This window comes from Aptenodytes forsteri, unplaced genomic scaffold (assembly GCF_000699145.1).
Source record: "Aptenodytes forsteri isolate BGI_AS27 unplaced genomic scaffold, ASM69914v1 Scaffold195, whole genome shotgun sequence".
NCBI classification, from domain to species: domain Eukaryota; kingdom Metazoa; phylum Chordata; class Aves; order Sphenisciformes; family Spheniscidae; genus Aptenodytes; species Aptenodytes forsteri.
Window position 1 is genome coordinate 1739563 of NW_008795317.1, and position 26772 is coordinate 1766334.

A 26772-nucleotide genomic window follows, 5' to 3' on the forward strand; every position below is an offset into this window, starting at 1 on the left:
TTTTTTTTGGGGGGGGGGGGGGGGGAATGGGTGTGCCCCACCCCCCTCTTCCATACACAAAATTTGACACTCCCAGCAGATTTGTGCTTCTGGAGGGCAATTAGTAAGTTATCAGACTCAGTCTTCTACCACCCAGTAGCACATGAACTGTAAAAGAAAGGAGAGGAAAACACAAACTGTTTCCATTGTGCTGCAATAATCAAGGACAGGATGAACAACTGATGCAGGAGAGGGAAATCCACAGTCAATGACCAGCCAGCCTGGCCAAAACTCATTTAGAAAAAGGCAAAGGAAGAAGCTGAAAATAAAATCTCAGATAATACCACAGGCGATGAACCTCTTTCAATTTCTCTTAGACAAACCTAAAGCACAAGTAAACTAGTCGCAGAAACTGCAAGTCTTTTTCTACAAAAAGAACTGTAGTTTACTTATGACCTAACATTTACAAATTTTACTCCTGAAACACGGGCATTCTGAAGTCAGATGATGCCGCTACTGACTATGAGACATTTGCACGGCCCTTGCACACTCCCACCCCTACAAAATCAAGCCTCTCATCTAGTGCAGTTATAGCCATTTCTCCTATGAATTAGAATCAGCCATGTATAAGATAATTAACACAGCCTTTAACCTGCAGAGTTTTTTGTGACAACTTGTTTCTTACTTGGTTTAAGTCTCAAATACTATCCTGAACATATACTTTTTATAGCCAATATTAGAAGTCCAGTTTTTAAATAAAGCATTTGTTGATACATTAGAACTGTAATATGATAGGGACAGAGTAGCATTTTACCTCTCTTGAGAGGGGAGAGAATGGTATGCAGATGTATCGTAGCTATTAATCTTCTACCCACTACTAGGAGTTGCTACAAAACATTTAACAGATACTACCTCTATACATTCAGCAACGAACTACCTGAGATATGAACTTGGGTGATTACAAGTGATTTAGGTTTGTTCAACTTTTAACAGTTAACGGGGGAAAAAAAAAATCCAGCAGTATTGCAAGTCAATCACGTGATTGATACAGCAATGCTATAAAAATCACGAGATTGGCACAGGAGTGCAACAATAGAATAACTAACCAACTGTTACCAAACAACAACGCCTATATTGTAAAGTTTTTGCATGAAGGGAGGGAAAAGGGTGAGAAGAATGAGGAGATATCCATTTCTTGCTCAAGAGACAAATAAAGGCTATTACTCCATTTTTTGTTACTGTCACAAGAAACCAAACTGTCAACATCCACTTATATTTTATTGAAATCACACAAAAAAGTTGCTCAAGTGCAGAAAACAAACCTCTTAAGTAAAGAACATAATTACCTAAAATATCTATATATTTTTAAGACATACATATACCACACTTTAACAGTGCAATCACTCCATTAAAAAAAAAAAAGGTATTTAAGCGATTTGGAAGACTTACATTCTGCCATATTTACACGTTAAGAAAAGCATCACTTTTTTCCCCTCCCAAGTATAGAAACTCAATTTTATTATTAAAGCAATTTTGACGTTCTTACCAAAGGCACAAAATGACTCAAGTATCCATTCTCAGTTCTTGCCTTACAAGAAGGCTTGAAAATAAAGGAATCACATACTTGTATGTGGGGCCATGAGGCTTCAAGAGTTGGTTCATCTTCTTCTGGATCAAAATCTGGGTTATCGCTAGGTGGAAGTGTTCTAAAAATATTAGAACTAATCTGCAAGACAAAAAGAAAAAATTGTTTAATTGTATCACTTTTTATGTTTCCACAGATCACACTCCACAAGGTACTGCTTTTATCCTAAAATTACATGAAACAAAACCATCTTCAAAAAAAAGTAATATAATAAATAACTTTTATTCTTTATTTTTTTCAAAACCGCTAAATCCAAATGCCAAAAGTCTGAAACAGGCCAATGAAAATAATAAGAAAGTAACTTTTGTCTCAACTGTTTTACAAGTCTGTAGCTAGACATGGTCATATTTAAAATTTTTCCCTGAAACCATGAAAGTTAAGAGAAAATTTAGGTTTCCCCTTACAAAGACCAATTTTTAACTATGTGACACCGAGAGCTGAGGTTTTATGTAAGACAACAAATACAGTATGACTAACCAATTATGATTTAAACAGAGCTCTCTTCATGTGTAAGGCAGACAATCCCAAAAATATATCTAATTTTAGAGTTCTTCACTTAATTTCAAAATATCTCTCACTTTCAAGTGAGAACTGAATAACTGTTTACAATTTTTCACCTCCTAATTTGAAGATGTTTCAAGGTTTTGGGAAGTCAGAAATACATAACAATTTAACTTTTTGATTTAACACAGAGTAACTTTGAAAAAAACTAAGAAAAATAGCTACCAAGTTACTTTAAGTATGATATAGTCATATCAAATCAATTTCAAAAGGGCAAGTTTAAAAAGATTTCTTCAGGGATTTTTTTGAAGTGTATAGAAGTCTGGGTAGAAGACCAATCTTTCAGATGTCAAAAGAAAAATGAACGTCATCTTTTCTGCCAGATGTAACACACTGGATTTTAAATCTCTAATGTGATCAAAAGAGAACATGAAATTAATTTTGTTTCTGCACTTTCTACTGTTTTTTCAGGAACGCGTTTAGCCCAACTTTTCCAATCATCTTTCAAACTCTTTAGTCTTTTCAATCAAAACTGTTTCAAACAACTGCTAACCACTCAAGCCTACTAAACACAAAAGAAAATGTTTGACAGTTTGCAGCAAATGCTACTGCACAGCTTCCATGGAGTCTCCAAGGTGTTTGTAGAATCTCGCAAGAGGACTTTAAAAGATCCTGAAGTCACCCAGCTGGCTCTGCATAGAAGAATCAGCTGCCTCATTAAACAAGAGATAAGGCTATTGCATAAACTGACTTTTCATTTCCTCCCATGCGCTTCATTCTATGTCCTGTCACTGTCTCCTGTTGGTACACGGTAAAGCTGCAGACGCTGCTGCTCTAGAGTAGAAGGGCAATGATGTTCTGTATGGATGGGCACTATAGCAGTCTCTTAGTTTACTGCACAGCAGGGGGAAAAAAAAAAAAAAAACAAGACAGTACAGTTGTCCTTTAATGTTGTAAACACAAGGGACTTGGGATTCTGGAGCACAAGAGAAACTGGTTGGGGGGAGACAAGGGGAAATAGGAGCCAGAGAATGTGAATTTTAGTCAAGCCCGAAAACCAAGACTACAATCCTGGTTCTGTCATTTGATATTGCCTACTCTTATTAGGTATTCAACAAAAACATCCAACATACAAATCAGTCCCTTACAGAGACTTCCCCACCTCTGCTTACAAGTCTTCTGGTAACATCTCTTGAAAATGCATCCTTTTATTTCTAGATGCATCTTTCTGAACTGAACCAGTCAACCCTTTAGCACAGAACCTCAGAGTACAGCATGCAAAAGTTTCAAGTCCAAAACAAAGGTGCTACCTACTGAACATACTTCTGTAGCAGAAACAAATAGCAAGGCTCTCAGCCAGATCTTTAGTAAACTAATTTTATGATTTTCAAAGTATTCAGTACTTCTACTAGCATTATCGGTCTCCTGAGAACATACGAAACTCAGAATAAACTGTGTACCATTTTTATGTGCTAGCCTGTCTCCCTAAAGAACTGCTTCATTTACTTATGTTTGAAATACTTTTGCTTCCTGTCTCATTTGCTTCTTTCTAATGTCTTGCTAATAGTATTGATCAAAAGTGTGGTTCGGGTTAAAACCCTCATTGTTTTTCTATGGGCGAATTCTTCTCTATATCCTCTCATATTATTTAAAACATCCCTTTTCCTTCATAAGCGGGGTCTTATCCCAAAACCGTGATTTGAGAAATACAAATCATAAAAGGCTTTTATAGCTGGACAGGTTTCCAGAGAAACCCAGCATTAGCTTTCTAAATTAAGTCTCAGAAAGTTTTGTGAAAGTGACATCTGAAAATGTGCCAGTTAACGTCTTAAGATACAGTAATTATATTTTATTAAAATAAAAAAGAAAAAAAAAGAAAAAAGTCCCTTATTGTCTGTACACTTCCCAAGGAGCTAAGCATTTGGAGAGATACTAGATTCCATTCCAATTTCTGAGCGTGCAGATAGGGATACCTGATGTTTTTTTAAATTCTGAATTCACAGCTTGTGCAAGCTGCTAGGACAATCTCATTTACACTGGATTTTTATATGCTGGTGGGGAATGAGGGGAGGTTGGCAGGCACAAGGAGATGGAGGAGTAATGTGTACTAGAGGGACGTTTCTTTTATGCTCCCAAACCTGATTAAGGCTAGAGCTTTCTCACTTCCCAGGAAGTTTTAAAACTTAAAATATTAACAATGTCAAACCCTAATTTGCTGTTCGCTTCAGAGTACTTTCAACTGGGAACTTCCAAACAGAGAAGACACTAGTTTTAGATGACCTAGAAAGGAGGTGCACGGACCACTGTGCTACCCCTTCAAAACTATTTGTAAGCAAAACTCTTCCTCAGTTCTCAATTCAAAGGCTTTGGCAAAGATATTATAGGAAAATCAGGTTGCCTGGGGCACCAAAAAGATAACCTACAGCATGTGTCCTGCGCATCTGCCTAAACAAAGATTTTTTTTTTGTTTTTTTTAAAATGATCTTGTTTACAGCATGTCCTGCGCATCTGCCTAAACAAAGATTTTTTTTTGTTTTTTTTAAAATGATCTTGTTCCATATCCGGTGGCTTGAAAAGACATTGGTATCATTTCAACCAGTGCTCCCTACCTCAGGATCCAAGCAGAGCAGGGACAACTACACGAGCCATTATTGTGTGGTACTGGCCCAGCAGCTATCATGGTAACAGAGACCATGTGAAAGGAAGGAACACTAGGAGACCTCCTCACCTGCACAGACCTTGCCTATGCACTGGTCAGGAACAACATTTTTTTTCCTCTTGATATCTGTAAGGGATTGTTGACTTTGCCTCCCCAAGACTTGGGCGACTCCAAGGAAACTGGGCTGCTTCCTCTGCAAGCTGGAGGAAAGGTGTCCCAGGCCTAGGGAGAGACAAGGGGCTTTGGAAAGAAATTGGCTCCGCTTCTGCCACTGATGCCACTCTGGCTTTTTTCAGGGATTTTTTTGTAGTCTGTTCGTCCTTTACTACAAGTCACATGATAGTTGGCTTTCATTAAGGCTGATTTCTACTTTTTTGTCCCAAAACCACTATCCTTCAAACTCTGCAAAAAACTCAAATGCTTTTTCTTTTATTGTAGTAACACTGAACAGTAAAAATTTTTTTTAAAAAAAGCTCTTTTAAATCTCATAGAAGTTTTGCTATAAAGAAAGGCCTCAAGCCTGACACATGTGTTGTTTGGAGGGAGAGACCCATCCAGAGTTCTTTCTGAAAGCTGGTACTTCGTCCTAATTCACAGCAAAGACCTCTGCTGCTGCCAGTTGCCAGGGAGACTAGAAATACTATTCAGGCTTGGAGGGATCTTTTGTCTCAAGCTCTGAAAAAGCTCTCACTGAGCATTTAAGGCCTTCTTCACTTTCTGTCATTTTAGGGGAGAAAAGGAGATGGAAATTTGTTATGGAAGGAAAAACAAGCATCCACAGAGCCCAATCATTTGCACAACAACAATAACCTCAAAAGAACAGCTCAACACCACCTTATCTCCAAGAAAAGAAAACAACTCCAATATAAAAGAAAATCTCCCTTCAACAAGTATGATAGGCTAGTTAGTATACTCTTTCTTCTAACAAGAGGCTATAGAGGGTACACACAGTAAGAAAATACTGCAAGGATTCCGGCTTGCTGCTACCAGAAGCAGAAAAAAAAAAAAAAAAAAAAAAAGAAAAAAAAAGAAAAAAGGCCAAAGAAGAGGTGGACATACTCTGTCCTTTATTTTCTTGTGTGAAAAACATTTAGGACAGAAACACAGGCCCTTTAAACAAAACTATACAAAAAACCCCAGGGTCCTAGATCTTTTGTAAAACTTAATTGGCATGTGGTGAAACAGCCAAAATGGTTAAAAGGGTTTCAATAATCCCAGCCCTTCAGTATAATGGCAAAATTTCTACGCTTATTTATATTAAAGATCTGATCTTCCATATCAGCTGCTCACAGAAAAAGAAAAAAACAAAAACCAACAAACAGAAAACAAACAAAACCTTAAGAAAAAAATATCTTGCACTGTATAGAAAACTACAAAAGTCATAGGACATATGTTTGAACTGGTCTGCTTACATTCCTGATAGCTACTTTTAAAGTCAGCATTGTGCCTATGTAAACTTAACCAAAGTTTAGAGAACCATTAGCCTAAATGCATGGGCGCTAAACACATTCTTTTTACATTTCAAATTTCTAGAAAAAACAATTTTAAAATATTTCAGATTACTGTCAAATGTCCTTCAGTTGCGTTCCCTGTACATGGAGTATAGGCATATCTAAAACATCACTTACGTAGCATTTGAAAATGCATATAAAAAACCTGGGAAAGTCAGCAGATAACAACCACAAATATTTTGTTGCTTATTCAACAAGCCATTTGTAGAAATTGCACAGTACAAGTCATCCTGTGGTTTACAACTCAAGCAAACCACTTAGACTACTCTAGCACAGCTCTCCAAGGCCAAAACAGTAACAAACAGCCATCAAAAGTATTTACAAAGTAGAGTTGCTTTCTTACACTGATAAACCTTTCTGTTGACATTAGTACCCGCAAGAATCTTTACCAGAAAACTTGAGCCTGTCACTCCACTGCCATTCTTAAATAAAGACAGGCAGCACCAAAATATTGCCATTTTCTGAATGAGAACAACTTCAAAGCTTAGCCAGACGGCAAGCATCTGCAATATACCAGTTCTTTCATTTTAATTAACCTGAATGCATCATATTTCAGCTAATAATTAAAACTTACAAGTTGTTTGTTTGTTTTTACAAGCCTTTCTAAACAATCTTGTAAGCCAAGTTATCATTAACAAATTATATTATATTGTGTAAGCAGGATAGCCAACAGCAATTCTAAGTTAGATGCCATTAGTCATAAACTGATTAATTTAAGATATTTTATTAAAATTCAAAATATAATGAGAGCATTGTACTTACCATTTTCACAATGTCAGCATAAGCTGATTCAACAATCACGCCACGATTTGTTGAAACATATTCAACCAGTTCATTCAGTGTTGCTCTCTTAATTTCTTTGCTTTTCAGGTCTGAAACAGAGTCCATGAAGTCAAAGAGTACACAACACTGTTGCAACTTCTGACAAAAAAGATCTTGCTGTTCATTGAAGGTGGCATCTGTAAAAGAAAAAAAAAAGCCAACCAATGCTTAAGTCTGTAGAAGCAAACTCAGGATTTCTAAATCTATTTTGTTGACTAAAATTTGCATAGCTATCAGTTTTTTTATTATGGGGAATAGCATGCTCTATAGTCAGCAAATTAATAAGCAATATTGTCAAAAGTGAAAATATCTGTAAGTATGTTAGAATGAAAGACCTGCCATTCACAACTTTTGTTTCATACAAGAAATAACGGATAAACTTACAGCAAGTAAATACATTTACGGAAAACGAGTTCCTGAATTAACTTTATTTGAAATACAGAGACATTAATAAGTACCAACTCTCCCTCACCGAAAGTCATATACAGAAGCAGTGCATCATACTAACCTTTCATTCATCCGATTTGTCTCATTCTGTTCCCTAATCCTTTATTATGTAACCTGCTTAAAAGCTGTAAAATCTGCTTTGAAGGAACCTTGTCTTTTTGCCCAAATGCAAAATATTTCACATACTTTTGACATCATGTGATGAATGTTTCTCTTAAGAATCAACTCCAATATTTCAAAAGGATTAATCCTGAATTCTCATGCTTTAGTCTAAATAATTTATTACAATCTTAGCTATGTAAGGTTTTCCAGCTTTTTTGGCCTATTAAGACAACGTTTTGGCTATGACTTGGCATTTTCATTTTAGAGTGCAGTTTCTCTATAAGCTGATAAGCAAAATTCCTCCATTAGTATTTCACATTAGCTCTAAAAAAAATGGATTATTAAGTACGGTACACTTCAAAAATTTAATACATCCTTAAAATATTCTAACTGTTCCAAAGTTGCACGATCACAACAAAAGCAGCCATGGCTTTAACTGAAAAATTGGTTTAATGTGCCTTTCGTTCTTGTTTTTAGTTGTTTGTTGGGTTTCTAAGCCACTCCAGCAACATAGCATCACCTCATCTACCATCAGTTGGGATTTCACTTGTTCTGATGAAAAATTTTGATTTCCAATTTTATCTGCAAATAAGGAATGCTCTCCCCCTGAAGAATTTTCAAGACCTGTCCATAGCCAGACTACTAATCCCCTAGCTTCATTCATTCACTGCAGTATTGATATTAGCACTGCTGTTTCATAAGAAAATTATCAAGACAAGAAAAAGGCAACTGCCTTGTAACACTGAGTATTGAAAATCTTAACTCTCACTTTAAAATTTGAACAAATCACAAAAAGATCTCATGCTTCTCTTTATTGTTTTATGATTATTCTAATTAAACAAACTTCATTTTAAGTTTTTAACTTTAATAACTCAAAACACTCTTTGATAATGCCAGTTCCTCAAGTTTCTTACCAAAACACCTTCCATTTAGTGGCTGGAAAAACAACAGTCAACAGTAGTTTTAATATTCAGTAGTTATCTGATAGAATTCTTTCATTTCCATAAGTAAAAAGTAATTGCTAAAATGGACTGAAACACCTCCACCGTAATCCCAACTGCTCGCTCTGCCCTGAAAGTTCAGACACCAGAATATTGTATTGTATTCCCTTTCCCCATCTGACAGTTATGATCCTATTAACTGAGGATAACAACTTCAGTGAGCTTTTGAAAAAGCTAGCAATTACTACTCCCTCATAAAGAACAATTCATACTTTTGAATGTTAATTATGCAATTTTAACCATTTTTCTTTTGAATAAAAATCTTGCAAGATGCTTATTTTGCTCAGATAACTACAAAGACATGAATTGTTACTCTGGAAAACAATGAACGTCAGCTGTAAAAACATTTGTAAGTTACATAACATTTCAGCTCAGATCTTCTAATATTCTACAGCAGATTGCATGAGTAAGTATTGTATCATAGCAACAAAGCAATAACAGTGACATGCTGAGGATAAAATCCAAAAAGCCTAATTTAAGGAACCGACACAGGGAGGACAGCTTTTTTTGACACTAGCCCCAAGCTGATAGCCAGACTCAAAGAGGAGTCAAACCTACTCTTTTTCCTCACTACAAACTTAACTATACTCCAAGTTACAAAAGCCCAGCAGTGGGGCACAGCTAATACAGTATATTTAGTTGATGTTCAATAAAATTGAAGTATCATTAACCAAAATTTACCTAGAGGTTAGGTAACCCTAAAGGGTTAAAACAGCCTAAAGACCTAAGGTTAAAAGCAAGTAACAGGAATTCAGACAAAATAATACAATCACTTATTACCTTCCCTAGAATATCAAATAAATCCCTGCATTAGCCACTTTTAGTTAGACATTAGAGTAACAGAGATCATCTCTCTCCTGTCATGCATCACCAGTCCATTTCATTAGCAATCTGATCTCAATTAGACATGTTTTCTCAAATGAAAAACCTGCCTATTAATCTGTTTTGTTACTCGTATCATTCAAAGCAAAACCAAAGGAAGTATTTTCTTCTATGCATACATCCATTTTCCATACTTATAAGGGGAATCATAAAATAAAGACATCTGCAAGAGATGAAAATTATGTGCAACTGTGGTAATAGATAAGGTAACAAGAAAGCCCGTTCTGTTGTATCAGCACTACCTGTACTCATGTGCTCAGTCCCCGCTTGACATATAGCACATTTGTCCTGGGAATGTTTGAGAGCTACCATGGGAACCATCAAGTGATTTGGGAAAATTTGTTTGTCGGATAGTGTCCTTAACTTTTTGAAGCCTTAACTATCTTTAACTATCCCAGCACAACAGAAGCTAGACAATTCTACATCATGATAAAATCACATTGCCATAGTTTATTCCAGTTCTATGACTAAAATAAACTGTGCCACCATAATTGCATCAACATCAGAGCTTTTAGCTTTAGTAGTTTAACAACCTGTGGCATGATTTTTAAATCAGTTTTAATTGAACATCTACCAAGATTTACACCATACATCTGAAGTTCAAGATAACTGCTTTTCTTCAAATACCTTAAATACCATAAGGACCATAAGAAGATAATGTAGGTTCAAAGTAGACAGTGGATGCTTCAATAAAATAAGCGTGTTGACAGGCTGTATTTTGAAGCCGAAGGGGGAGATTAAAATTAAGCCCGAATTCTATTACCAGCCTGTCCCTGAATTGCTGCATGTTGTTGGAAAAGACACTTTAGGAAAAAAAAAAAAAGGAGGGAAGGAAAACAAAACATGAGGAAGCCTAAAGCAGGAAAAAAGGAGCAAAGGCATTTAATCCTACTTGGAAGAGTGTCAAGACACATACATTAAACCACCCCTCCAAAAATGGTCTACACGCCATCTGATCCAGGTGATCAAAATGCAATTGCCTCAACTTTATTTTCTATCTGTTGAGGCTGCTCAACAGAAGTGGTATTTAGGAAATTCTTTAAATCCACTGTTGCATTCTTTGAAAGGTTGGTTATAAGTTGATCTGAGGTCCTTGGGAAGGTAGTAATGAGATTTTAGGCAGCCACAGAAAGCTGATTCTTAATCATATATGATGGTAGGAAGTCCTAAAGACAAAAGTTTCCATCCAACACCAAAAGAAATACTGTAAATTGACAGTGACATAGACAGTGGGATCGAGTGCACCCTCAGCAAGTTTGCAGATGACACCAAGCTGAGCAGTGCAGTTGACACGCCTGAGGGATGGGATGCCATCCAGAGGGACCTGGACAAGCTCGAGAAGTGGGCCTGTGTGAACCTCATGAGGTTCAACAAGGCCAAGCGCAGGGTCCTGCACCTGGGTCGGGGCAACCCCCAGTATCAATACAGGCTGGGGGATGAAGGGATTGAGAGCAGCCCTGCCGAGAAGGACTTGGGGGGACTGGTGGATGAAAAGCTGGACATGAGCCAGCAATGGGCACTCGCAGCCCAGAAAGCCAATTGTATCCTGGGCTGCATCAAAAGAAGCGTGGCCAGCAGGTCGAGGGAGGCGAATCTGCCCCTCTGCTCCGCTCTGGTGAGACCCCACCTGGAGCACTGCGTCCAGCTCTGGAGCCCTCAGCACAAGACAGACACGGACCTGTTGGAGTGGGTCCAGAAGAGGGCCACGAAAATGATCAGGGGGATGGAACACCTCCCCTGTGAAGAAAGGCTGAGAGAGTTGGGGTTATTCAGCCTAGAGAAGAGAAGGCTTCGGGGACACCTTATTGCAGCCTATCAGTACTTAAAGGGGGCTTATAAGAAAGATGGGGACAGACTGTTTAGCAGGGCCTGTTGCGACAGGACAAGGGGGAATGGCTTTAAACTAAAAGCGGGTAGATTCAGGCTAGATATAAGGAAGAAATTTTTTACAGTGAGGGTGGTGAAGCACTGGCACAGGTTGCCCAGAGAGGTGGTGGATGCCCCATCCCTGGAAACATTCAAGGTCAGGCTGGACGGGGCTCTGAGCAACCTGACCTAGTTGAGGATGTCCCTACCCACGGCAGGGGGGTTGGACTAGATGGCCTTTAGAGGTCCCTTCCAAACCAAACTATTCTATGATTCTAAATTATGATCCACTTTAACCATGAGTCTTTCTAAGGATATTCATTGCCTCTGGTCATCTCCACGATAGATGAGAAAGTGTTTGTAACTGATGAAAATAGTTCATTTGAGCCTTGCACTTCATAATACTGAAATCCTCAACAGACTATTTCTACTACTTACGAAAACCTGATCCTTACAGACAGTAGCCACAATATCAAAGGATAAAAAGTTACAAATAAGTTGACTTGGAAGTTTCTCCCAAACACGGAAGTTATTAAACATTAAAACTGCATGAGTGTACAGATGTATCTCTAAATCAAATACTTTCGAATTTATATGGTCATCAATCCAAGTCTAAGCATGGAACATTGAGTTAAAAGATGAATTTTTTCAGGGACAGCCCAAACAAAATATAGATAGGTAAACACAGAGCTACCTCACTAGTCTGTAACTGGAGAGACAAACACCACCATATCACTAGCCAGGGGACTACAATGACATCTTCCCACAGTATATTTATCTCATATATTTACAGGCATTTCTCCTGGAAGGAAAAGATAGATACTTCTTCTTTCTCAACAGAATTGTTTACCCAAGACCTTCTGTACAAAGCCAGAGAATCTAACATAATCCTTGCTTCAGCAGCAGAAACTAGAATCTAAGTCCACAAAACCTCCTCTCTCTACTACACAAATTGGAAGTTAAAAAAATATCCTCCCCCTGCCAATACAAAATAAACCCTCTCAAACATTTGCAACAAGTTTCCAGTAATTTTCTTTAAATATCTCTAATTAAATATTTCTACTTTTTCCTGAAACAGTTACCCCAGGAAGATGCAGAAGCCAGAGAAACAACCATGAAGTCTTCCTCTGACAGCCTCTTAAAGCAGTTCACATACAGCCTTTCAAACACTTACGAGGACAACGGTATTATGGAATAAAGTACTGCATCCCTCCTTACAGTAAATTGAACCTGGTGATCTATCCTACACTTCTACATAATTCCCTGACAAACTGAAATACAGACAAGGATTGATACATGGCAAGGATCGTGCCATAGTTACATCATATTCCACAGTGTGAAGTTTAGCATTTAGTCTCTGTTGTCTGGTTACATTTACTATGCTATATGCAGCTGTATTCCATGGTGGAGGGATCTGCTAGAGCAGAATGAAGCCCTAACACTGGCATGGAGAGACGAGCACATATACTGTGAGACATCAAGTGTTTGGTTTTGTTTGCTTTTTTATTTGTTTCTTCACATGAGTAAATTATCAACACTGTTCTACAGCCTGCTCTTTCCAGGGATACAGTTAGTCTGGTAAACTCTGGCCTAGTCTACATAAATCAAGCATAGGGAGTCCTGTTTAACCTAAATTTAAGATTTATTTTTGTCCTGGGGAGTTCTTGTGTGCATTATTGTTGTGATCTCTCATAGCATCTGGGTGTCAGTGTTTATGTTATAGGCATGGTAAAGCATTGTTAAGAAATGGAGGTTTGATGCAATTGATGTTACAACAGAGAACAGACAGAATATGTTTCCGGGTTCTCAGAAGTCTATATCTGCAGCTTGACAGGCAGCAAAATAGTTGGCTGACAATGAAAAGGAGACAGGTCTCTCTCCCCGCCACCCCCTTGCCATTTATTCCTCCCTTTCCCTCCTCTGCTCCCAGTCACATCCATCCCTCAACACTGGCTCTGGAACTTGTCAGACTCTTCTGTGAGCTGCTTTAACTCAATAACATGGCCATATTAGTGAGGTTAAATGGCTTCTGGAGGGGCCTGATGTGTATCAGCTCTCGCACAAGGTTAGTGATGGGAGCAGAAACTCCTTTCAGCTGCAGTGAGCTGTTAAGTTAGTTCACCGTCTCCTCTGGAAACTTATCATCCAAATATAGAGGTATGAGATGCCTACATGCAGGTAGGATTTTTCAATTAAATTAGCTACTTTTTTTTTGAATAATACATTTTGGGTTTTGGGGGTTTTTTTGGTTGGGTTTTTTTTTTAATTGCTTTAAGCTCCTTTTTAAAGAAAAAAGTAGCCCCTGTATAAAATCTCACAGTATACTTGGCTATACTGGTAGTCTGTAACATTCTCCAGTAACTCTGTACACCTGTAAGTACACAACTCTGTACACTGTTCCCACAATTCCAGCTTTTGATAGCTCAACAGCCCAACTGAAACTGGTGGGGCTACTCAGACAAGCACTCGTGCAGCACCTTAGGTATCCAAGGAATCTTGTCATCAGTATTTTCAGGTTTTCTACATGGAAAAACTTTGCCACCCTAAGGAATAAGTACCATTTCTTAATAGACTAGGGTTATAGGTTTTCTCCCTGCCCCCTCCGTTCAGAGTTCAACAGCATGTATTTTCAAATTACCTGTTACCCCAAAGTCTACAGCTGTTGCTAGAATTCTGGAAGGGGCTGAGTAAGTTCCTCTGTGTGTTTTCAGTAAACAGAGCTCTGACTTTCCAGGTCAGATCAGGGAGTCAGATAGAACAACATTATTCTATGATTCTATATAGCTTAAAAGTTAACCAGGTCTCTATACAGTAGTAGGTTTGTTCACTAGAGAAGGAGGTTTGGAAGACAAAGTAGAATGGTATTCTCAAACAACATGGTACAAGGAAATTCATACTACTTATTGGAGATAACCAAAACAAAGACTTAGCACAGAATTAAAGGTACAGAAGGCACACTGGTTGATCCTGTCTCGGACTGCGTGCTCATACTGACACTTAACCTCTTCATTTCAGAAATCAAAAGGACTGCAAAGAAACAATCAAGATAGCGAGCTGAGCTTCTGCTGTACTTCCACTTATAGGTAAACTATTCTGCAGATGGTCATCAGGCAGGACTTCCACTAAGAGATCCACATGAATACTTCAAAAATACACTGTGACACCCCACTTACCCAGCTGTCCCTATAGCACGTTTTATCCAAGTTAATATACACCTTTCTCCAACCAGTTGTGCAAAGTCAAATTAAAACTGCCAAAAACAACCAATCTGTTAAAAATCATACCACCATCCAAGTAAATCTCCATTTTCCTTTGAAATAGCTAAGAAATCACAAGTTTTGTTCATTAGAATATTCTGGATTTAAGATTAATTCTGTGATACATGCCAGGGAAGAAAAAGAAAAAAAAAAAAAGAAAAAAAAGAAAAAAGAAATCACATTAGAAGTAAAACTAGATGAGGGTAACAATCAACAATGACTTCTATTCACACACAGCATTGTGGTTTACGTAGTTAGTTACAAAGTCTAGGCTATAGATAATTTTAGTCCTTTACTAAAAGTACTCCTGGAAAGCTATCTTCCATCCAATACCAGATATTGTTTGTTCAGATAGTCTCATCTGCCACTCCACGTGGCCAGCAGCTGACCTTAACAAATGAGTCCAGAAAATCTGAAAAGCCTGTGCTGATGTAACAACATCTGTCACAAATTCTGTGACGTGACTCCTTTCAGTGACTGTAAACTGCAAGTGTCTTACCTAGCTTGTTTCTACCATCTTTCAAGCTTTCTTATAATCTCATATAGTTAAGTCTCCAGCTACTACCATGTTAAATCCCTTGATTGTAATGAAGATTTGAGTCAACCAAGACACTTCAGACAGTAAGAAAGCACCCTGCTGAAGTGCTTTCATATTAATAGCCCTATTTCCTACCGTCTAATTACTGAAGACAACATGCAGTCAGATGTAAAAAGTAATAGAAATTATTCTCTTGGTCCTCAAAAAGTTAAATAGCAAGACTCTAGTAACCAGGTCTGCCACAATTCACCTCATTTCTACCACACTTTCTCAAAAAGGAGAATTAAAGCACCATTGATTCCTTAAACAAACAAACAACTCAAACATACCAATCACTGGAACAGGAACATAAAAATAAAACACCCTGAAGTCATCCTTAACAAATATGTAAAACTTGAACAATACAAAGGTTTCCTCAAGAGCACACCATCAGTTCAGAATCTAACTGAAATTCAGCTACATGCAACACCAACAAAAAAAATCCAGGAAAAAAAGTATTGCCTATGACCTGACACAGTTCAATCAATGCTACCTTTGAAAGTACTGAGAAGTTGAGCAATTTGCATATGGTTAACCATATGCAAGTTTTGTTCGGAGTGTTACTATATTTATTATAAAAGGCAAATAAGTTTCACTTCTTATACAGCTAAAGTATGTTTTCAAAAAACAATTATGCTACTCCTCTTGTATTTGAAACAAGCTTTATTCCACCAGTAAGCCAACTATTATGTTCCCCAGTGCATTCATTTATGGTTTTGGCATACACTGCTACTGTATTTGCTGTCTTCATTTAAAAACCATCAAGCAGTTTTAATGACTGATCATATGCCAGGATGGGCCTATCTTGAATATAACCAGAGGCTCTAAGAGTTTAGCATTCTCTCCTGCATGCAAGACATTAGCCCAAATAATGGTTTCACTGGCTTGATGAAGGTATAATAGCTCATGATTATTAGGCAATAGTGATCTTGAAATAATTTAAAATAGGAACCCTGCCTCTTTAAGGAAGACAGTGCTAAATTTAAGGGTGATAAATCCTATCACAGAATTAACGTGCACAGCCAGGTCATTAAAATGGGAAAGAGGGGAGAGCAATTGATTTCTGGAATGAGAAATTGTTTCTCGGAAGATGTGAATATGAAATAGATGGCAACCTTTAACTTAAAATTACAAAAGTTGATACAAAGGCCTGAGAATTAAAACTGCTTTCCCAAAACAGAAAATACAATTTCTAAATAGCTTCTGTTATATTGAAATGCAACAAAGGTTTTTGTTACAGTAAAACATACATGCTTCCAAGTCCTCCTAACAAGAGCACAAATAAAAGTCAAGGTAAAGTCCTGAGTATATAAACAGGTCCTCTCTTTAAAGTCTAATTCAGGTTACATTGTATTAGCCACAAGCTGAAAACACCCACAGAGAGGCTGGCACACAGCAACTTATTACTCCTCGTAACTCACTCATGTGCCAGGAAAATTAATCACCAGCAAGACCCAAGAGACTCTACAGAAAGGGAAAGAGACAACAGACCAAGTTTCTGAGACTGTCAAATCAAAAAGATCAGAAGGGACAATTGGTATGATGCTGCTTGTTCCTGACACAGGAACTATTAATTATACTTCTCCCCAAAGACAAGTATTTACTCTTAAAGAAATACTATTTATTGAAGTGTAAGCGTTCAATAAAATTTTGGATTTTCACGTGTAATTTTGAAGATGTAAAACAACCCTTCAGTTTGTGACAAGGTAGACTCAAGGAACTGTTTCACATCTACCCCGCTAAGAATTAAAAGAAGAATAATCTGAACAGCTCTGCTCCCTATTTTACCCCCCAAACAGCTGTAGTACTCTGTACGTACATTATCAGGGGATAAAGACAGCTGAAAAGCAGGTGACAAAGTTGTGTGCCACACAGACTCAGTAAAAACTTAGGCTCAATAACCATTATACAGTACTGTATTAAAAACACTCTCTATTCATAGGAACACAAACACTTTGCTTGACCAGAAGACCAAAACAAATTGATTTGCACCTTTTAAGCTTGAAAGGACAGAAACTGTATTTACAATTTGAGTAAGTTCCCTTTTTAATAAGTCAACTGCAAAACTCCTGTCTGACTGAAATTATGGTATTTTATAATTAGTGAGCATTGATAATGAAGTGTGCCATAAGTGGATCTGGTGTGGGATATTATTCTTTTTTAATCTATTGACTTTTATTCTTCCCCAATCATTTCATCACATTATCTAAGAATAAAATTTTTAGTAAGATGAAGTCGCTCCAGTTTGACATCACACTAGAAAATGCGAGTCAACATTACAAATCAAGTTTGTTTCTATTTTCCCAGAAACTGAAGAAATACTCATGTCATTCTCACATGGCAAAATTAGCACTGAGTGCAATATAAAAATACCTTTTATTTGAAACCAAGGGGTAGCTGTTAAACATTACTTCACAGAAGTACAGAAACCCATTTTGCAGTTAATTTAGCACTATAGCTATTTTAAATGTGTGAAGGGGATGTATAGGGGAGTAATTTAACAGGAAATCTGTGCCAGAGGAAACATGCAACCTAGCTTTTCAAAAGCCAAGGAAAAACCTCCTCTTCCCTTGAATCCCTGTGTAAATCTGAATGGAAGTTACAGGTATTGGATTAACTCCTTGGATAAATACACACTTTAAGAATTGGCTAAACCAGTGTTTCTTAATTTTCAAAGTTTTCTCAGACAAATGAGATAATGAGATACTTTATAGTGATAAGTGTTACAGTAGGAAGAACTAAGATTAAATTAGACTGGAAACACAGGCGAAATCCTGGTTCTGCTGCATTCAATGACCTAACTCACACTGACCTCAATGGGAATAGATCATCCTGAGCAGATGAGTATTTAAGCACTTGCAGGATCTCTTTACCTGGTTCACTTAAATTAAGCATTTTGCCTCATAAATAAAAGGTGGAATTACTTTTTTCATAATTTTTAACCATACTCTAACAGTTACGTTCTTTCTATCAAAAACTGTAAACATCAAGCATTCAGTAATGAGGGATCCTACACTTAAGTATATTCCCATCTGGCAAAATCTCTTAGCTATTTTTAAACTCAATTTACACCATTTTGATGTACTGAGTTTACTTTGCTCCTGCTTCCTACTCTTAAGGGAAAATACACAGAAATATAAATTACCAAACCTTGTCCTTCCTGACTGTACTGTGGGTCCCAGCCTATGACTCTCTAGGGGGTTCTGACATATGCATCTTAATTTTTCATCTCAAAATAGTAACGATTGTTTTCCTACAGAATCCAACCATGCTGAAATGCACAAATTTATTTCAGATATATAATTCAAAACCTAAATGCAATTTTCATCACTTGTTTGTTACATACACATGGAACCAAAGTTTATGCTGCTTAACAGGACTTCAGTCTTACACATATGCCGTATTTTAAGTGAGCATAGAATTTTTAATTAAAAACATCATACACTTTTCAAAAGCTTTACCCAGTTACACTAAATTGGAACTTTTTTTTTTCCAACCCCATTCCCCCCCCCTAAAATTTTACTTGGGAAGAAATTAATAAAATAAAAGCTGTGGTTTTATGTTTTTAAAGGACCAACTACAGAAACAAAGTAACCTATTAAATCACTTCTAAAAGTTCACTTGTTTATGCAGTGATGCCCCCTGCTAATTCTCAAATACAGCAATAGCAGGAATAAAGCTGTTTCCCCCTTCATATTCAGACAAATTGCTGTGACTTTTTATTCCTGCTCTTCTTCAGATCAGCGTTCCTGGCCCATGCTACACTGTCCTCCTCTAAACTTGCTCACCCCACCTCTTCATTCAGTTCTTCTGAGAAAACGCACTGTGCTGCTGTTATCCAGAGCTTGTCAACTCTCCAAGTGTGTGACGGTCTCAGTTGTAAACTTTTAATCAGTAATTTGAAAAAGTAAACTTGTATAACATATTGAAAGTTTTCCTGCTATGGTAGGGAATAGCTTTAATGCCTTTAATTCTCAAGTGTTTAAAAATCACTTACTAGAATTATAACATCCTCCTTTTGCAGCACTATTCTTGAACATACATGTGCAAATATCATTTTTGTTGTTACTCGCTCCTTGACCTCCCAGCTCCACAGCAAAATTCGTATTTCTCTTCTGAACCCTATCATATCAATGAAGCTGACAAAAACTACCAATTTCACCAAAGCTTTATTTGGTAAGATACTGAGAAACAATGGCAAAGAGAGGGAACGAGATGGAAATCTTTTCCCAGTGGTAGCCAGGCAACACAACAGCACAATCTTTTTTTTTTTTTTTTAAAAAAAAAAAACCTCTAGCCTTTTCCTTTCACCATACTCGTAGCAGCAATACATGCTACTACTTTAGCAGGCTACAGGTCACCTACAATTCTGATCAGACTGCTGTCTTTACCTATAGCCTCCATATCCTTAAAATACTAAGGCCTAGTATCCTGCATCTACATTTCGCCAGTCTCTCTCAGCTTCACTCCTATGCCCCCCAAACGTATAGTAGCCAGAAGCAATACTACTGAACTGATTAAAAGTGAATTTAATGTTCTAATCATGGTCACTGCAGTTATGTTCTCCTCATTTTCAATTCTCAAGTAAAGACTCTCAATTTGATGAACCAACTCATCTGCAAGCAATTCCTGATGTACAGAACAAAAAACCCTAAGCCCATGAAGTTTCAGGAAGATCATGGGAAGTTCAAAAACCACGGCTGCAACGAAAAACTATGAAGAAACTAGAAGAGAGTATGATAAGAAACATTTCCAGAAAGTTTCACAGCCAAGAGGAGCATTGAGACTCTAAATACTGAACTTAGTGCAGCTACTGGTGAGGAGCTAGCTTCTGCCCTCTCTTCCCACTTAAGCTTCTCTAATCAGCCCACCACTTCCATACTGTCCCCTCACCTGTAAAGCACTTCTGGGTTACTGCTTGTAGAATACATTACAAGTTCTCCATACACTTAGTTGCCATGCCTAGCACTACTACAGACAAGAAAACCAAAGAAAAGCCATGCATAGTAGCCTCACTGAGCATAATAGATGAGAGTAGCACAGTAGATACTGAAGTATCTGTACAGAATAGCATAGTAGATACCGAATCATCAGTCTTGCTACTGAGCTACAACAGCTACTGAGCATGTCTTAGAATTTGGACCAAATTAGATCAATTTTCATTAAGAACTATGTGCTGAGCTCAAAAGTAGAGCAAACATTAAACCTCAAGACAGTTAATTTTTATTTTTTTTTAATATTGACAATATACAATTTATTTTTACTCTAGCCTTAGAAGCAGTTTGAACTGTTTTTGACGAAACTAAGCAAATTAGCCTGAGGAACAGTTCCAAATAAAACTGTCCATACTTGGCATGGAAAACTTCAGTCCAAACAGTTTAGCAATGCTGTAAGCAGCTGAGAATAAGGTCTTGTGAAGGAAAATTGTAGACGACCTTAACTATGATGAGCTCTGCCTTTAAGTCAAAAGTATACTATGAAATAGACAACTTAATTGGCCATGAACTCAGCAAAACTTAACAGAAACTAGTTCAGTGACTCTCTGATAAAAATCAATGATTCAGACATTAAAAAGAAGCTGTCACTGCCAGTCCATTTTCTAGTAGAGCATCTCGCCAAGGGAGTCTTATACAACAGATGTTATTTACTACCTATTCATCTAGTTAGGCTGTGGTTCCAACCTTCAAAATCCACACACTGTTATGAGACTATAAATATAATTTTATCCTGCTAGATTAAAACAGGAGTCAGGACTACAATGGTATAGAAGCTGAATTTTATACCCTTCCCAAGGGAAGTGTCTTTTTTTTCGTAAGAACACAACACATATCCCTTCTATGCCTGAACAGAGTATTAATCTGTCCAGAACTGTTGGTATGACAGCTTTTCAAAAGCACTGAATGATTTTAAGATAGATAGATACTAATACAAAAAAAAAAAAAAAATTTTGTAGATTGAAATAATCTTCTTTTGATCAGATAGCCTGGAGCAATAAGTAATTCCACTTGTATTTCCTACAGCAACTAACATTAAATTCAGCACCTGCAAAACTAATATCTGACTAGACTAGAAAGCAACTAATATGGAAAAAGAAATCTGATACTAAGCTGGCACATGGAAGATGTGAAAGATTTAAATAGAAAAGTTCATGTGAAGACTGTCAATAGGCTCTATATTTAGGGGTTGCTCTTGATGGAAGTATATTCTAAGACCAAATATTCAAGTCTAAGGATAAAAAAAGGTCAATTTGTTAAGAACTAAAGACTAAATGTTCCACTCCATAAACTAGGAACAGTTCCTTAATATAGAAAAAAATTAAACAGTCCATTTTTCATGGAACTACATTAGAATATTAAAAAAATTCTTAAAGCTTCTTTAGCTATTATAGGTTCTCTATTTCTCAAGACTGTAACTTCACTAAACAAAAGTTTTGACTACTTTATAGTGCACCCTGCTGAGATTATACATAAGAGTTAAACCTAAATTCCTCACAGAACATCCTCATTCTTCATCTGAAATAAAGATTATCTCTCTTAAGGAAAAACTCGCCCAAGAAGATTGTAGTTGCAAGGGATGTTGAATACAAAAGGTATAGGATGGGAGACTACAGAAGAAGAAACAACAATGAATCATCCGGGATACAAAAAAGTGCAAAACTGAGAAAGAAAACTGTCATTTCACTTACAAATATTTATTAAGGCTGTAGTAAAAGTAAACCATTCTAAAATTTTTGAAGGACATTTTCCTTTGGGGAGCAAAGGCAACTTAATATTAATACGAGAAGAGAATTCCTCTCAGCTGTAACTCCACTTACCTTTGTCACTCTGAAGCATACACTGTATGACTGAAAACATTCGAAGTTTAAGGTCGGAACTGACCCCGATAGATTTAATAACATTAAAATTTTGCCCATAAGCAAGCTTATTAGGCCTTCCTGTAACGTTTCCACAAAAGCTTAGCTTGAACACAGCACCTGGTTTTCAGTCAAATCCAAGCTCTCTCTCAAGGGTTTAAGTAAAGAAAATACTGTTGTTAACACCTATTTTAGACCCCATATTTGAATGTTGAAACTACACACTGGAAGGTCTTCTTAAAAATGTCTTATTCCGGTATACTTCACCACTGTACATCTCAGCCCCACAGAGATTGTTAGAACCGTCCCTAGCCTATGGTTGAAAGATTTTTGGACCACTTTCCAGTTCTTCTGCTGTAAGGGCCAGAGTTGTCTCTGTGGGGAGACAGTTTAATTTGGAAGTGAATACTAAGAATTTCTTTTCATGTATTTGTTCTCTGGGCATGATATAGGAAATAAACCTGCAGTGACATGCATCTTCCCCAATGGATACTCACTATTGAGAAGATCACATAAAGGCATCAGAAAATGTTTATTCATTCCCGCTGCACTTGACATGTTTGGTACACAGGAAAAAAAGGTGTAATTGCTTTACAAGCTGACAGACCGTATTAACTGTGCTGAATAAAAGCAATGAGTTGTATGTTTTCTATTTACTATTTTCCACCTGTATTTGTACACGCTCCTTCAAGCAAAAATGACAGAAACAAGTATGCATACTTTTACTGTAATGAGTCAGATCAGGTTCCAAGGTCAACTTGTATCTCTTCTTTCAAAAATGAAGGTAACTGCATGTGCTACTGCAGTTTTTTAAAACAACTTGCTATTAAGACAAAATTACCACTTCTTAAGACGTTAAAAATAGCACTTCCTTTGCCAGATTTTTTTAAACTCTCAGAATTGTCCATGAAGTGATAAAATCCTGCTGTTAACCAGCACATTATTTTGGCTGCAGATTTTTCAAAGGATTTGTATTATGTAAACTATAAAGTAACAAAACGAAAAGGAGATGCGGGGGAAAAAAGCAACTTCAACTTCTAACAGGTTTAACAAGCTTTTGTTTTTCCTTTTTCTTTTAAATACAGTCACTGGGTCTTCAGTATTTCTTATTCAGCTTTTAAATAACAGTAAAATAGACACTCTCCTGAGTAACAAACACATAGGAAACCTGCTAACTTAAGAACACATTACTGATTTATGTATCCTGACGTTAGTCAGGTTTTGCTGCGCTTTTATCTAAAAATGATAGATATCATCACACACAAAAATAAGCTGAATGTTAATGACAACGCACAATCTTCCTGCCCCTCCTCTCAATCTCACTCCCCCAAGAAAACCTCCGAAGTGAAGAATACCTATTATTTGGGACTGTTACCTACTAGTTACACATGTATTTCTTCTCCTAGCAGTGATACAATATGCAGCCAAATTAAGGAATTTTGGTAATACACAGCAGCAGTACAATTAACTCCAGAAATATGTACTTTTAAGATTATCTGGCTACAGGCTTTCAAACAACACAACCATGAAAGCATGTTACACAATCTGATCTGGCCATTTCAGTGACAAACAAACAACAGTCCCCTGATAAAAGGAAAAAACCCACAACACCATCTACCCAAGAAGGTACTTTTTAAAGAGGATGGGTAATTTTTATTTTCCTTCTGGAACATCTCTTCTTCCAGTAAAATAGATGCAAGTATTTTAGGCCAGTCTGAAAAACCTATTGGGGAGTTTTAGAATACTGTTTATACTTATTCTAGAATATTTTTTTCTTAAAAGTGATGAAACAAGACAGTAACTATAAACGAGATGAAATATTTTACAGCAGCATAATACCAAACTGCTTTCTCATCTACAAAACGCTGCTTTTCTCCCAATATGGGCTTCAAACACCTCAGATTTAACCATTTATTTAAAGATATCTGGAAAAGCAAAAAGTCTTAATCTAATTTCGTAAGTGCATGCTGAGCACCCTTAGGCATCAGTACAATGACTGCACTTTCCTTTTTCAGCCCCTCCCTGGGAACGCTGGCTACTACTCTGTAGATGATACTACATTGGCAGCATCGCAACTATTACCGAATTCCATATAGGCTTTAAAGAATAAAGCAAAGCTTCATCTTCCCAAGACGTATGTGATTAGAACAAGAAAGTTTTACAAAACAATACATTTATAAAGAGAGCAAACACTTTCTTTCTAGAAGCTTTTTTGGTTTGGGGGGCAGGAGAGGTTCAAGAGAGGCAGGGAAGGAGGGCACCTCAAGCAGATGGAGAGAAATCATCCTATGTCCATAGCTACGTTCAAGGCAAATCTAACATCACAAACCCAAGGGAGAAAACACGCAGAAGAGTGCTGCCCGACTTTCTGCTAACTGGCTAGTTGGGATACTATAACTCATAGAAGTATATTTTGCCCACAATTTATGTTCTGAAGCAGGTTTAGAGAGCAAGTCTTTAAATTTAAATTATAAGCGTAAAGACAGATGTGATTTTCCTTCAAGAATTTAAGGCAATTCAAACTCCTATAAAAGTCTGCATAACTGAAGAAATTCTTCTGATAGTTTATGGCCTCAAATTTCTGAGCATCTGAGCTGCTGATGCCATGCAAAATTTCTCTGTTATAGGTAAAAAGTGCACTCACAAAACTGTAAGACTTAATCAAAGAGAGTTAAAAATTTAATATTAAAGTCCCAGCTCAGCAAAGAACGTAAACTTGGACATTTTGCTGATTTAAGCTGGAATTACTCCCTGCATAAAGTATGTATGTTTAACTGTTCGCTGGATCAGGACTCAAACTTTCTGAAGTCTGCCACCTATGTGCGACATTTACCAAATGCTTTTACAAGGTCTCAAGCGTAGTTTTATAAAAATGATCTCAGAGAAAAATATACTGTCTAAACAGCATGTGAGTAGCAGAAACTAAATCTTGATTTCAAACAAATTATTCCGGTTATAAATCCCTCAACTCAAACTAGTGTACCAAGGCAGGACTCAGCTTCACAAAGAAAAGCAAGCACAAAACAAGCAGCAAGAACACCCCTGCTGCTGTTAAAAGTAACATCCAAAGCCACGGCAATAAAAATGCAAAAAACCCCAGCCCTCCCCTTGTTACTCTCTTGCCCAAGCTTATTTGCATTTAATAACATTTCTGCTAATAGCAAGTTTTATGGTTCGTTTACATCTGCCACTCAAGAGTAGAAAAAAAAAAGTCTTGATATATTAGAGACATGACTGTAAAAGCCATAAAAATCACACAGAAAAAAAAATTACTTAGTATCTAGGAATATTTTTAAGTTTGCTGTATTTCATTCAAATTTTGGATATTTGCTGCAAATCAGAGATTTTTTCCACCATCATACGATGCAGCTTCAAAAACCTTAAGACTTTAACACTAGTGGAAGTAAAATTAATATGCTGGGACATGTTAAGGTAGTATCTCTCCTGTATTTTTCAGGTCCCTGTCAAATACTTTAAAAACAAGTTCATATTCTTTGCCGAGTAACTATTTTTGTAATTTTTAAAAGAGGAAACATACAGAAATTTATTTTGATGTTCAAAGGTGTGGAAGGTTGCAGTTAGCTTTCGTTTCATTTTTGTAATCTAACGAAGCGAGCCTTTTCAGATTTTAGCTCCAGTACAACGGAGAAAGCCTCCACTATCTATTTTAACGTCAGCAATGGCAGCATCTACAATTTTCATTCACTTGTGAGCGTTCGCATACAGCGCTATGCAGGAGAAGGTCTCTGAGGCAACTCCTGATCATTAACATAAGACAGGCAAAACGACATTCAAACACTGTCCAAAAGGGATGGGAAGGAACAAATAAGCCAAACGCGAACTCTCTCCGGTAGGCACAGAGTTCCTCTTTGCAAAATCCCCCCGTGGGAGGAGCTACCACTCACTCCTACGTTTTAGTGCTCAATTCCCTGCACTCCTAAACTCAACTTACCGTCTACGTTTCCTGCAGTAAGCCCTCGGAAAAGCACACCTGCCCTCCCAACACTTACTCCTAAGTTACCCAGAAGAGGGATGGCGAGTTAATGGAGTCAGTCCCCGGGGGAGTAAACGAGAACCGACCTGTACGACGCTTGTTTACATGAGCACAGGAAGCGAGCCCATCCGCGCACAGAATTACTCCTGCGGGGTCCCTACCTGGAAAGCACCGGGAGCGGAGGAGGACACGGCTGAAGGGCAGAGGGTGCGGGGGAAGGGGACAAGTCAGGACAGGCGGCGACAGGGCAGCGCGGGGCAGGCAAAGCGGCGTCAGAAGAGGCAGCCCCGGGCAGCCGAGGGCACCGGCACCTGTAGCCGTAGGGCTGGGGCGTGCAGGAGGAGCGGGGGGGAAGGACGACACGCGGGTACCTTTGAGCTGGGGCAGCGGCGAGAGCTCCACCTGGCTGCTCTGGCTGCGGAACTGCGAGGAGCCCTGCGAGCGCTTCTGCCTCTGAGCCTTGCGCACCGATTTCCGTGTGAAGCCATCCACTTTCTCCGCGGCAGAGATGGCCGCCGACATGGCTGGGCGGTGAGGCGGCGCGGGGGGACGTCGCTCTCCAGAAGCATATATTAAAGCGGAGGGAGAAGCGGGCGGGCAAAAAAAGGGCTTAGGGGGAAAAAAAAAACCCAAACCAAGTCCTCCCTGCCCTCGCGCCCGCCCGCGCACACCACAC

At 37.8% G+C, this 26772-nt stretch overlaps 1 protein-coding gene across 1 annotated transcript in view; it reads right to left on the minus strand.

The window, feature by feature from the left end:
* Positions 1–26754, minus strand: part of PPP2R5A (protein phosphatase 2 regulatory subunit B'alpha) — a 47282-nt gene extending 20528 nt beyond the window's left edge. The window contains exons 1-3 of the mRNA XM_009279597.2: positions 26468–26754; positions 7058–7254; positions 1604–1705 (exon numbers count right to left, since the gene is read on the minus strand). Of these exons, the coding sequence (XP_009277872.1) occupies positions 1604–1705; positions 7058–7254; positions 26468–26618 (450 nt within the window). The 5' untranslated portion in view covers positions 26619–26754. The remainder of the gene's footprint in view (positions 1–1603; positions 1706–7057; positions 7255–26467) is intronic.
* Between the last annotated feature and the right edge of the window lie 18 nt (positions 26755–26772).